This window comes from Betta splendens, chromosome 7 (assembly GCF_900634795.4).
Source record: "Betta splendens chromosome 7, fBetSpl5.4, whole genome shotgun sequence".
Taxonomy (NCBI): Eukaryota; Metazoa; Chordata; class Actinopteri; order Anabantiformes; family Osphronemidae; genus Betta; species Betta splendens.
In genome coordinates, this window is record NC_040887.2 from 10,517,673 (window position 1) to 10,530,140 (window position 12,468).

The 12,468-nt window shown below is 45.3% G+C and overlaps 3 protein-coding genes across 9 annotated transcripts in view; 1 reads left to right on the plus strand and 2 right to left on the minus strand.

Moving 5' to 3' along the window:
• Positions 1-8: 8 nt before the first annotated feature.
• On the minus strand, positions 9-5,540 carry wdr6 (WD repeat domain 6). The gene is made up of 7 exons (XM_029157180.3): positions 5,417-5,540; positions 5,111-5,225; positions 4,773-4,937; positions 1,746-4,470; positions 1,539-1,616; positions 1,212-1,328; positions 9-1,059 (listed from the first exon to the last, which is right to left on the minus strand). Exons 2-7 carry the CDS (start codon positions 5,178-5,180, stop codon positions 132-134), a joined length of 4,083 nt encoding a protein of 1,360 aa, XP_029013013.1. The 5' UTR covers positions 5,181-5,225; positions 5,417-5,540; the 3' UTR covers positions 9-131.
• A 395-nt stretch (positions 5,541-5,935) lies between these two features.
• LOC114859220 (uncharacterized) lies at positions 5,936-8,221 on the plus strand. 5 transcript variants are annotated; one of them, XM_029157206.3, is made up of 4 exons: positions 5,936-6,223; positions 7,207-7,262; positions 7,392-7,560; positions 7,754-8,221. In XM_029157206.3, exons 1-4 carry the CDS (start codon positions 6,001-6,003, stop codon positions 8,104-8,106), a joined length of 801 nt encoding a protein of 266 aa, XP_029013039.1. In that variant the 5' UTR covers positions 5,936-6,000; the 3' UTR covers positions 8,107-8,221. The 5 variants fall into 5 exon arrangements, with proteins under 5 accessions (XP_029013039.1, XP_029013040.1, XP_029013041.1 ...); XM_029157207.3 differs by having other exon boundaries at positions 7,210-7,262; XM_029157208.3 differs by having other exon boundaries at positions 5,936-6,205.
• A 1,189-nt stretch (positions 8,222-9,410) lies between these two features.
• The window catches only part of celsr3 (cadherin, EGF LAG seven-pass G-type receptor 3), a 56,794-nt gene continuing 53,736 nt past the window's right edge, over positions 9,411-12,468 (minus strand). For all 3 annotated transcript variants that reach the window (XM_029157170.3, XM_029157169.3, XM_029157168.3), the window contains one exon: positions 9,411-12,147. In XM_029157170.3, coding sequence (XP_029013003.1) covers positions 12,120-12,147 — 28 coding nt within the window. In that variant the 3' untranslated portion in view covers positions 9,411-12,119. The remainder of the gene's footprint in view (positions 12,148-12,468) is intronic.

Below are 12,468 nucleotides of genomic sequence, written 5' to 3' on the forward strand. Positions count from 1 at the left end.
AACAGAAGTAAAGAATGAATAAATTAACTTTAATTAAAAAAAAAATAGCAAAATACAATTATTTAGTGTCATCATGTAGCTGCAATTTTGTCATTTTACAGATGATTCCTAACTAAATTTTAAAAATGTCGTCAGGATTTCTTCTCTGATTTGTCCACTGAGTTTCTGAGTCGTAGCAGCTGGAAGCCCTGTCCACAGACCAGCACCCATCCTGTCGTCTCTGCCTTTATCCTGCTCTCACACGTGTTCACCTCCCTCTCTGACACCACTTCAGCCTCTGCTTGATTCTCTTTTCCTGACTTCTCATCATGGCTCTTACAAACTGTGTCACCTGTCTCTGTTTCAACAGGTTCTGTCTTATCAGCTGTGTCTTCGTCCTTTAACCTCCTACTTGTCTTCCCCTCCATTTCCAATTCTGCCTGATACACGTTTAGTCTCCAAACAGCATTTTCTGGTTTAGACTCGAGTCTGTCAGATCTTGTCTTAGCCTCCTCATCTTCTTCCTCCCCCTGTGTCACCTGCCCCTCCCACACTGCGAGTCCTGCAGCATCTGCAACATGGGAGCACAGCGCCCCCTTGTGCTCGATACCTTTAATGCCGACCTTCCAAAGGCAAACCCTCTGATCTGAAGAAGTGGAGACGATGAGGCCCTGCCTCAGGAGCTTCAGAGCAGTCAGAGGAGCAGCGTGAGCCAGCGGGATGCAGGACTGGGTGTGGACATGGAGCTGGAGCTGCTTTGGTGGTTGTAACTGGGTTTGCAGGGGAACAGAGGGCTCAGAAGTCTTTCCATCTTCTGGGAACATCACCCTAATCACCGACACCGTCAGCTGCCCATCATCCCCTCCACTAGCAACAGTTACCAAGCAACCTCCCTCTTGTTGTCCCAGTTTTTTCGCCCAAACAGCCAATGAGTTGACGCCACTCTGGTGGGCAGAAATGCTGAGGCAGGGGATTGGTGGAGCTGGAGCATCACTTGAAGCATCGGCTGAGGAAGAAGCTTCAGTCAAGTTCCACACTGCAATTCTCCCGTCTGTTGCAGCACTGAACAACAGCTTACACCTAAAAAGGGAAGCAGCACCACCATATAGATTTGCATTTTTATTATATTGCCCCACAAAAGACCAAGACAATATGGCGAATATTGATACTGACCTACTTTAAATACAGTGAGTTTGTATTACTACATTACTATGCATTTTGGGCTCAATCACCTGTTGCCTTTTGCATCGTCAAGGCTGCAGGTGTCAACGCTGAGCACACATCGCTGGTGGAAATAAGACTCCCACAACAAAAAGATTTGATGTTTCACTTCACTAATGGAGAACAATCTGAAAAGAAAAATAATGGCGGAGTGAAGACACATAAAACTACGAGAGGGCAGCATTTTAAAACAAATATACTAATAAAATGGCTTTTTACTGGGCAAATGAATTTAAACTTTTCTTAGCAGCTGATGCGTTTCAACAAACTGTAACATTTGTTTTCTCTCCACTTCTGGAGAAGAAGCTTCAGTAAATTCTGCTGTGATAAACACCCACCTGACAGCTCCATCGCTGCAGGCCAGAGCCAGAAGAAGCCCGTCAGTCTCCTCATCCACCACCACTGCTGACATATACCTGCAAATCCATGAGTGAACAAATAAAAAATAGATGACAAACACTTCCCAGTAGCCACAGACTGGAGAGTAATTATCGCCAATACTTCAGTTTCAGCACCTTTCTCATCTCTTACTACCAAGAACTTGCCTTGTTTCTGGGTCCATTTTGACCATCTTGTGCCGGTTCCGCCTTCTCTCCCACTGTTCGTCCAATCGGTGACCGGCCACTTGGATCACCTGGCAGGAGGGGGCCTCTCTCTGCCCGTCCCAGCTGATCAGTAAGCGGTAGCACTGCATTTGAGCCCGGCCGCCGGCTGACAGGAGCAGGGCGGAGAGAGACTGTGGATGCTTTTCAGTCCCTGCCTCTGGACGCGTTACCGCTGTCACTGTCCGTACACTTGAAATGTGATCAGTGATCACGGAGAGAACTTTGATGTTGCCAGAGTTTGGATGTATTGCCAGGACGGTTAGGCTAGTGTCTTCTCCTCCTGTCACCACTATCTCCCATTGATTCTTCTCTCTTTCCACCCCCCTTGCTTCATTGTTAATCACTTCTCCAGATGTTTCAGCAGCATTTCCTGTCCCCTCTATCCTCCCTAATCTACATACACACCCGATCCCCCTCCCATGGACGCCCTCTCTCAGGCCCCATCCTCCCGTCACTCCCGCCTTCCCAGGCCAGTTTGGTTCCTCCCCAGGAGGCAGTGAAACCAGAACGCTGCCCTGCTTAATGAAGACCAGCGCTCCATAACCAGGCCAAACCCCTTTGAGTGATGGCCAGAGCCCCCAAGAGCGATGCCCCCCACCACAAGGCACTGCTAACAGCCTCTCCTGCCTCACTGGATCCCAAACCACAAAGTGGACAGCGTGGAACCCAACAATGACAAACCTTGCTTCTATTTCCCTTCTCTCCGCCTTTTCTGTCAAATTACGCTTTGTCTCGTAGTGGTTCTCACATTCCTCACTGAACTCAACCCCCTCCTCCTCCTCCTCCTCCTCCTCTGGGGTTTCAGGTTTGAGAATCAAAATCCTCTCCAGCCACTCCATACCCTTACAGGCCCGCTGGACTCGCAGAACCTCCAGCTGAAGCGGTGCTTTGCTTTCTACAGTCTTTCCCGTACTATTATTCCTGTTTCCTTCAAGGTTTTCTGGTGCTTTTGGCCGCACCCTAAAAACTCTCACACAGCCATCCCTCCCAGTGCTATAGAGCAGCCCCTGGTATTCACAAAGTGAAGTTACACCCTGTTTTCCATGCACCCCAAATAAGCAGCTCAGTGGCAAGAGCTTCAATTTATCTTCATTTTCTCTCTGCTGTTCGGTGACATCTAGTCTCTCTCTATCACTTGTACCTCTTGTGTATGTGACCAAACTTTCAGCTGCCTCTCTATCATCACCTCTCTTTTGCAGGATTTTTCCTCCCTCCTGAAACAAAAGCAGGGAGCCTCTCCTGTCTCCACAAACCCACAGCACCTCCTGTGACTCAGACAGGAGGCAAACTGCAGCCGTCAGCCAGCGTTTGGCACAGGGGGGAAGAAGGAAGGAAGGAAGAGGTTTCACGCTAAGGTCTAAGGAACGGTCTTCATTTAAATGTATCTTTATAAACCAGCGATAGACGAGCCCTTCGCTCCCTGATGCTAACAAACACACACTTTCTCCTACGTTTTGCCAGATGAGGTTATGAATCTTCCCTGAGCCACCAGTGAGAAGAATTCCAGACTGTGGTTGAGAAATTGGGAATACAAATATGGACCCGCTGAGGTTGCCTACAGCACACAAATGCAATTTGGCTGTTGACTCTGATGGAATGATAGATATTGTTTCCATCACACAATAGGACTGGAACTCAGGAGACCCTTGCCATACCTGCCCCCACTGGCCATCACTGTATTGGTAGACTATTCCTAGGTCAGTGCAAACAACTAAGTTACTCTGGCTCCAACCAGCTTTTCCTTCTGCTGCTATACGAACTGCTTTAGGCATGCCTTGACCAGGAAATCGGAGATCAGTTAATTTCTCTGTCACCACTTCCTCCATCTTGCTCTCCTCACTCTCTTTAATCCTCCACAGTCTCACCCCTCCATCTGCGCCCCCTGTAGCCACCCATCTCTCCTCATCACTTGTTCCCTTACTGACTGCCAGTGCACGAATCCCCCCTGCTCTGTGTCCCTTTAATGTCCGTACCACTTTTCCACCTCCAGTCCAGTCCCACACTAAACAGGACCCATCTTCTCCAGCACTGTACACTTTTCCAGGGGAGAGACACACCGAGAACACCCTCGCCTGATGTCCGTATAAGACCATTAAACATGCTGGCTCCAAGTCCCCGCATTTCCCCCCAGAGCCCCCTAAAGCACCGACTACCCAGACCCTTATACTGCGATCGTCAGAAGCTGAAGCCAGCCAGCCTTTCTCCTGAAGATATGAGATCTTGAAGATGACACCGCTGTGGCCCTGTAGACGTCTCTCAACTGGAGCCTTATTGTTATTGTCCTTCCCACCTCCAGGCCTCCACAGAACCAGCTGATTGAAAACAGTTCCTCCTACTAAGACAGTATCCACCCAAGATTCCTGTACCAAGAGGAGGGCAGAGTAAAGCAGACAGCCCTCCAGACAAGAGCGCTGAACTAGGGCAGATCCTGTAAAAATGTCTAAGAGAAGAGCACTATTGTGGGCTAAAGCCACACAGAGATGTTTGCCTCCAGACAGCCAGCGGACATCCAGAATCCAGTCCTGTAGCTCCATGAGGTGACCAAGCATCTCCAACTGCAGGTGGTCCTCACCCTGGAGACCCACATGGAGTCTCACCAGCCTTACTACCTTACCTCCAAATACTGCTAGGTCATGAAAGTTGGCCTGTGCAATGGGGCTCAGTTCTGGGGATAGACAGATAAGAAGGGACTTTGTGAATAAATACAAAACATAAAATGGGTGTAAGTGAGTGCAAATTCTTTCCTAAGCCTGATCAGTTCTTCAACAGTACTCCCTCTTTAAGAAAAAACAAGATTATTACGTCACCGATTCTATAATTAATGCTGATAATCCTGCAACTACCATTGCTTGGCTTCAAGCTGTATATAACATCTCTATAATCACCAGAGAATCCATAAATATATCCTATCACAAGTCAAATAACAACCTTTCCATATGCAACAGAATTTAATTAGTTACTACAAACCATTTTTATCCTTTTCATGGACTCCTGCAGCAGATGACTGTGCTGGAACAGCTGCCTGATCGCTAGGTCTTATTCCATGTATTCTGGAGTGCTGGAGCACAGTGAGTGAGGTGCAGACTTTGGGGCGAGGGTGGAGACTGTACGCCTTTAAAACTGGTCCCTCACCTGCCACAAATGCAGAGTTTGACAGTCTTAAAGTGGTGAAACCTTTAAACGTCACAAATTGGTTCGTTTGTGCAGTAACTCGCAGACAAATATATATCTGCCCTGGCAAACATTGCGAGAAAAATAAAATAAAAACATGATAATAATGATTACATCTACAGTACAGTACCTACCCGTCAGTAAAAAGGCATCATGAAGGAACTCCAGAGCTGTGACAGGCGCCACTAGAGCTGCTGTCTCCATGTTATTGAATAATAACTTTTTTTTACCCCCAGTACATGGAAGACACTGTAGTACACAACAATAAAAACTCCATCAAGTCTGTGTTAAGTCATCATTAGCTTGGGAATTAACAGAACGATATATTAGCAGAAAAACTACTGGGTGGTGATTATAAATATACAAATAAAACAACATAATTCCCCAGGTATTTGTTGCTAAATACATTGCTGATAGAATCTGGAAGCTTAACAACGTACCAGCACTTGAAATCTTCACTAAAATGTCATTTTAGATCTCCACAGTACCCATGTGTTTCTGTTCCGGGTTCAGTGCCGCATTTCAACCAATACGACTGCACGCCTGGCTCAATTGTTTGCTGGTTGGCTAAGAAAAGGTTTGCCGTGTTAGCATTGGGGGGAAGTGTTCACGTGATCAGTGCTGCCTTTAGGTGTTTTCTGTTTTGTTCATAATTTGTATTAGGCAGTCAAATGTTTTCGTTCAGTAAATGCTGTTGGATTTGGTGGAGATGAGCCCAACTTTTTCCGTTTGACTGTGATTTTTAAAAAATTACTTTAGCAATAGCATAGTCGTCATATAAAAATGTCGGTGTAGTTGTTTTGTTACCAGCTACAAAATATGTCATAATGTACAATATTGCTATCTTACAACATTACCTTGATAATCAGACATTGATTGACGTTGTGGTTTTACTTACTGTAGAAAAAAAATCAATCCCTATTCTAAATTGTTTCTGAATCTTCCGAGCTGACCATGAACGCACCCGGAGGCGGTCAAAGAAGAGGACACTCGGGTAGCGGTCCGGCTAACTTCACAGCTAACTATGCCTGGGAAATGTAAATTCCAAGACTCCTGGCTGTCGAAGGAAATTTACAAAGACTGGCTGGTTAAGGACATCCAGGACATTCATTTCGCCCGATGTCGCGCCTGTTGTAAATCCATTAAACTTCAGACCATGGGCGAGGCTGCGCTCACCAGCCACGCAGGGGGAGCTGGCCACAAAGCAGCGGTGCGCAAGCTAGTGGAAGGTAGCTCAGTCAGACGAGGTTCGGCCAGATGTGTGCTACTAACTAGCCCATCGCCGTGTGCATGGGATGCTGCTGTGTGTGTGTGTGTGTGTGTGTGTGTGTGTGTGTGTGTGTGTGTGTGTGTGTGTGTGTGTGTGTGTAGTTGGTAGATCCAGCAATGGTGTAGACTAGTGCTGAACATCTGTCCCAGCTCATAACCACTGCCTCTCACTGCAGATCTGATCTGAGAACAACACACACGCACGCACACATTCTGAGTGCAGCTGGTAAAAGTGTGGTAATAATGTGGTAATTAAGTTACTCTGTGTGCATATATTTTTTGAAATAGCCTAATAGATTACAGTTTATAGGTTGATACAGGAATTGATTTAAGTAAGCTACACCTTCAGAATTAGATAGTTAAATATCACATTTACGTGACATCAAGGCATCAAGCAAATAAGGTGTTAGCTGTGTAACATTAAAAACAACATTTTAGTTTAAATTCACGGCTTTTGTTAAATATTCACAATATTGTTTTAATTATCTAAACAAAGAGCAGTTCAAAGAATAAAATGTTAAACTGATGCACTAAAGTTTACGATTTAGTTTATTCCTAATCTAGGACACATGCGCAGGGTAGATTGTTTCCAAGATGACAGGATGTTCAATGTCCTATGTTAATTTGATCATTGATCAAGGTGTGTCACCTTAAATTAGCTTGTATCTGCTTTGCATCCTTGTTGCAATTGTTTTGTTACTTCAGAATTCAATATTTAATGTTTACTGAATTTTAAGCTATATTGTGAGCAGGAACTTAATTTCTACTTGATGTGAAACCAAAAATAATATTCGCTATTGTGCTGTATTCTGTTGAAATGTTTGATTCCGTGTTTCCCTCTACAGTGTATGCAGAGTCAAGGGTGTCTTTACTTGCGCTCACCAGGAGGAGGCAGTCTCTCCTAGTTTTCCTTAACCACGTTCTTAAACCCTCTCTGTCTGCTCTTTCTCTTTACTGTTAGTAGGAAAGATGATGATGATAAATGCTGCTGGTCAGATGAACAGCAGCCTAAACAAGGTAAGTATCTAAAAGGGAATCAGAATATAAAACCAAGAGAGACTTAATAACTGTAAAATATTTACAAGAATTCTATCATTGATAGTTCAACTGCCACAGATATTCCATAAGCTGTTCCCTCCCTCACAGACTGAGGACACAAAGGAACAAGTGGCCCTCTGCCTCCAGCGTGACACCTTGGACAGAATATCAGGCAGTGAATGGTCGGATCTGCACCATAGCCCAACCACTGACTCCACCTCCAACAATGCAGATCTGCAGGATGCAACAATTCCTGCTGCCTACTTCACAACACCAGGTACCTACAGATAAACTCCTGCCAGGTATTAGTTAGCAATGCGGTATTTCATGTAGGGGTGAGATGATGAAATATGATGTAGGTCCAGTTGTTGAGACCAAGTGTGTTGAAAGGAAGCTTATTAGAGAGTCTTGCAGATTTATCACAGGAGCAACCACTTGATCTCCAATTGATCATCTTGGTGACTTTCCAGGCACCTCTAGGCTCAGCCAGCGACTCCATGGATCTTGCAGCGAGACAGAGGACGCCGGCCACCGCGTGGTCCAGCACGACTCCGTGGACCTGTCCAGGCTGGAGCAGCAGCAGAGGGCGGATGCTCTGGAGCAGCAGCGGCAGATGAAGATCCTGGAGTGGGAGAACAGGATGAAGGTGCTGGCGTGGGAGCAGGAGCTGGTGAGGGAGAAGAGGAGAGCAGCCCGGCAGAAGGAGAAAGCTTTCAGGATAAAGAAGGCGTACTACAAAGCTAAGTTAAAGAGGATGGGCGAGGACGTGCCGCCATCGTCCAGCAGCGACGAAGAGGAGAAAGCGCCTGATCCGACAGGATGAACCACTAGTTGTGTTTTTATTAGTGTTTGTTTCTCTATCCATCGTGCATTATGAAACTTGATAGTATTTTTATAAAGTACACAGATTTTTACTAAAAGCAAATGGAAGAATCTTATTTGCTCTAAATGAATTGATTACACTTTTCCTCTATAAGGAGTGAAGACATGGGTCTGTTGCAGATGATGCCAGTAACAGGCACAGGATTCTGTCCAACACAGAAGGACTCTTCTCTAACAATTACTTCCATCACTAGGGAAGTCACAAAGAGTGGCAATAATTTGATTCCATTCTGTCCCAAGAACTAGTACAGTGACTGTGTGCTTTTCCTGATGAGGCTTTCTCATTCAAGAGTGGACGCTTCACTTGATGTCACCCCGAAGCGGTACGAACAAACAGTATCATGATGCTCTGTAATACTTGAGTTACTTTGTGCACTTTGTAGAAGATACTGCGAGGGGGCTTGAAATTAAAATTCTTGGGTTTTTGTCTATTTTAAGCAGTTACATAATGTTCATAATCGTAAAAGCTGGTGAAGTTGCTGTGGGCTCAAAGTCAAAGCCTGTTTTACAGAGAATGTTTATTTCAAAAAAACGCTATAAATGTAGAAATGCATCGTTTGATCAGACTACTAGACTATCAAAGTTCTTTGCAGTGCATGAATGTCTGTGCTTCTTGTTTTTGCTTTGTAAATAAATTAGTACTTGGCAAAGTTTGAGTTTTTTAAATTCGATTTGCAGCACATTTCTACACGGTGCAGCTGGTTTAATATGACGTATGTTAAGATGGGAAGATCAGAACTCGGTTCAGCTCATGCTCTTTTTTTTCCCAAGCAGAGACATAAAAAGAACAGGAGGAGATGAGACAGCCGAGGAAAGGACAGAAGAAGGATGTCGTTGTCATAGCAATGAGACGACGCAAGGTAGTGATGAGGATTGAGAAGAGAAAGGCCAAGAACAGCATGTGTCTCTGCCTGGACAGGTTGAACGTGAGTCAGTTGAAGGACAGACAGTTTAGACATCACAGACCAGTGGGTTTGATGGTCAACAGTGGAACAGGCACAGCAGGGTGCAAACAGAACCGGTCTGTTTTACAGCCTGAAGGATCACTGGGTGACACCTGAACATCTCCAACACCTACTGTATGAATGTGAGAGTCATCACCATAGAGAGAAAGAGCCTCGCAGGAAGAAAACACCACTCAGTCAGGGATCCAGACGTTTTTTCACACCTGCAAATGTCTGTTCTCATGAATATGAAACAAAACAGTCAAACACAGAGGAAGGAAATGAATAAACACAAGGAGCCTTGTATGAATAAGTCATTTTTTCTTTAATGTCCAACATTTTTCTTGTTTCCGCGTCAACAGGGCAACAGCTGTTTCCATGCCGCCGTCTCCTTGCCGACGGCAGGATGGAAGGCATCACAAAATGAACACACAAGCTTACAAAGACAATCTCCCATCCGTTCTCCCCTCCTCCCTTCCTCTCCTTCTGTCTCGTTCCGCCTTTTTCACGCTTTCAGAGCCACTACCACCATTTTAGCCTGTCTGCGCCTCCTCACGTGGCCTCTACTGGTCCAGAACCTGGTAAATTAGGTAATAGCTGGAGTTTGTGCTTGTGTAGCTTCATCCACAAAAGCCATACGTGTTTAATTTGGAATACAGCTGCTGTTTACAACCAGGACTTTTTGTTTAGATGCTGACATTCTGTCTGGAGAAGGTGAATGTATGAAATTGGACTTGGCAGGAAAACAAACTTAGCAGTATTTCCTTTTCCAAGTAAGCTAACAATAAAAGGATGTAATTTTAGGTGTAAGAGACATTTGTTTTAACATTCCGTCACTTGTGAATCTGTTGCATTGAGAGACTCAAGATACTATAACAGACGTTACACATGAGCAAAAGAAAAATTTGGACAAAATGGCAAAATAGATACATGTCAATAAATTATTAATAAATAAATAAACAGCATGTCTGTACAAGATAACATGATATAAAAGAAAATAAACAAAAGGGGAGTGATGTTGGGTTTTCTACTCCTCCTTTAACAGACTAATAGGTTGTGCTCACCTGCAGAAGCACTTTTTGGCAAGAACACGGTCACAGATGATCGGTTGCAGATATGTTCATTTCCACCGCGTGCCGTCACTTTGTGGACCGCACAGTCATCGCATGTGACCCCGGTTGTACTTGCGCTTATTACTGCTGTTTTTCTGACTCTGACAGGACTCCCCGGCCAAGCGAAGGCGGACTACACACCACACGTTGCCTTTTATAACCCACATCCGTTCTTTAGAAACAGCATTTCATGTGTGCCACAATCCCTAATCCCCGTGAAGGCAGGCTGACAGGACCTCCGCTGCCTGCAGACGCCCGCGTGTCGGACCTTAAGGCCCGAGCTCAGCGCCGCCTCCGACAGCTGTGAAGGAGAAGCAGCTCCTGACGCAGTGACACGCACCTCGAAAACCACTTAGAGGCTTTTAGTGGCGACGCAACGGACACCTCCTCTCCTCTGAAAACAGGTACAAGGCTGCAGAAGCTACACGTGCAAGGAACTCATCATCGTACGAGAGGAGAATCTGTATTAATGTGCTCTATTGTAAATGTTTGAGCCCTTAAAAAGTCGGCACACGATGCATTTCGTGCGTTGTTTTGATGATATTTTTATGTGTGAAGAACATCCTTAACAATAGGAATGTAAAATAATCCTGCCATGGTTTTCATCTGCTACAGACAGGTGGATGTTGCTGCACGTTTCTTCAATATCTTCAATTGTATTCTCTTAAATCAAGCACAGTTTGAATGATTAAAAAAATGCGTGGGACTCAAACATGGTTTAGATTTAAATCTCACAAAAATGGAGAACACTGATGTTACTGGTTTTAAGCAGCTGTCCCTTTGGCTTGGGTTTGCTCTGCATGAGAAGCGTCCGTGAACGAGTCTCCTGGTCGCTGCCGGGGCGACTCGGCGGCGCCCGTGGCGTCTCCTGAGGCAGGTTGAGTCACGGTGCATCAAAGTGCAAAAGTACCTTGAGGGGCTTTGAACGGTGGTTCTGTGATACACACAGAGACGTCGGCGCGCCTCCGCAACACCAGGGATGCGGTCCTGTCGTATCAGGAGGCTGACGGGGTCTGGGTCAGACAGCACCAGGCACAGATACTGTACACAGACGGATGACGAGGTCACATTCATATACAGCGAACCACAAACAGCACAGTCGCCTGAAAGAGCAGACACGTGACCGAGCATCAACAGCTGAACCACCAACGAATGGTGATGTTTTATCGTTTTAGCTAAACGTTGGTCATCTTTTTCTGCACAATCATCCCGTTCCACCTAATCTCACCTCTCCATATAACACCTTCTGCTATTTACAATCACGTCTGGCTCGTTTGACATCATTCCTCCTGCCACATCTCACGGTTTTGATAATCTCATCAGATGCTATTGCCGGACCCCTGTCGCTATACACAAAACTGATGGGTTTGAGGGAGGTTTCTGAGATACAGTAAATGGCAGGCGCACCGGTCTGGGTTGACTTTTTTTTTTTTTGTTTTACTTTGAAAGGGAAAATCTCTCCCTCAGCAACGAACAAGACTGCACTCGCACCAACCTCACTCACAACCTCACACGGACACGACCGTTACAAAAAAGAAAACGTCACGAGAGATTTCTTCTTCATCTCCAATGAAAAAGATACAAAATGTATAAAAATGTTATTTACAGGTCTTGTGAGGATCAGGCTGAAGTGACTGTTTGAAATCTATGGAGTCTTTAGGTAGTAGAGGTGAAGGTTGACACAACCGTCGTAGATTACTGTCATTAGTGGGACCTGAAAAAACTGATTTATACAGTACAACCCACAAACATCCTCTTTTGTTCTGAGCAGACGTCTGTTCCGGCTTGTTTCCAGTCCTCCAGTGTCCCAGGGCTCGTCAGTGGTTAAGGATCATCCATTAACTTCTGAACTTCTGGCCCAAGCAGTTGCTATGCATGAAGGGCAGCGGAGGCTGTCATCAAGACTGTCCTTCACTTCTGTTGGCTCTGAGGCAAACACAAGATAAATGAGTGGAAAGTTAGTTTACAAGTCCTCCATTGACTGTAAATTCAATTCCACATAATGATGACAAGCATAGAAGAGAAAGAAAGGAGGGACGAGAGAAGACGGAGAGATGGAAAACAGAGCAAAACAGGCACAGGGGATGAGAAGAGGCTGAAGACTAGAAAGTAGAACTGATGCTGCTGAGGAAAGTCAGGATGAAAACGCTGAGTTGAACTGTTTACATGATCCCAGAGGAGCAACTGGGGATGAGCCAGAGTCCACGGAAGAAGATGTGGAGCAGAGAGAGACAGGAGAATCAATGT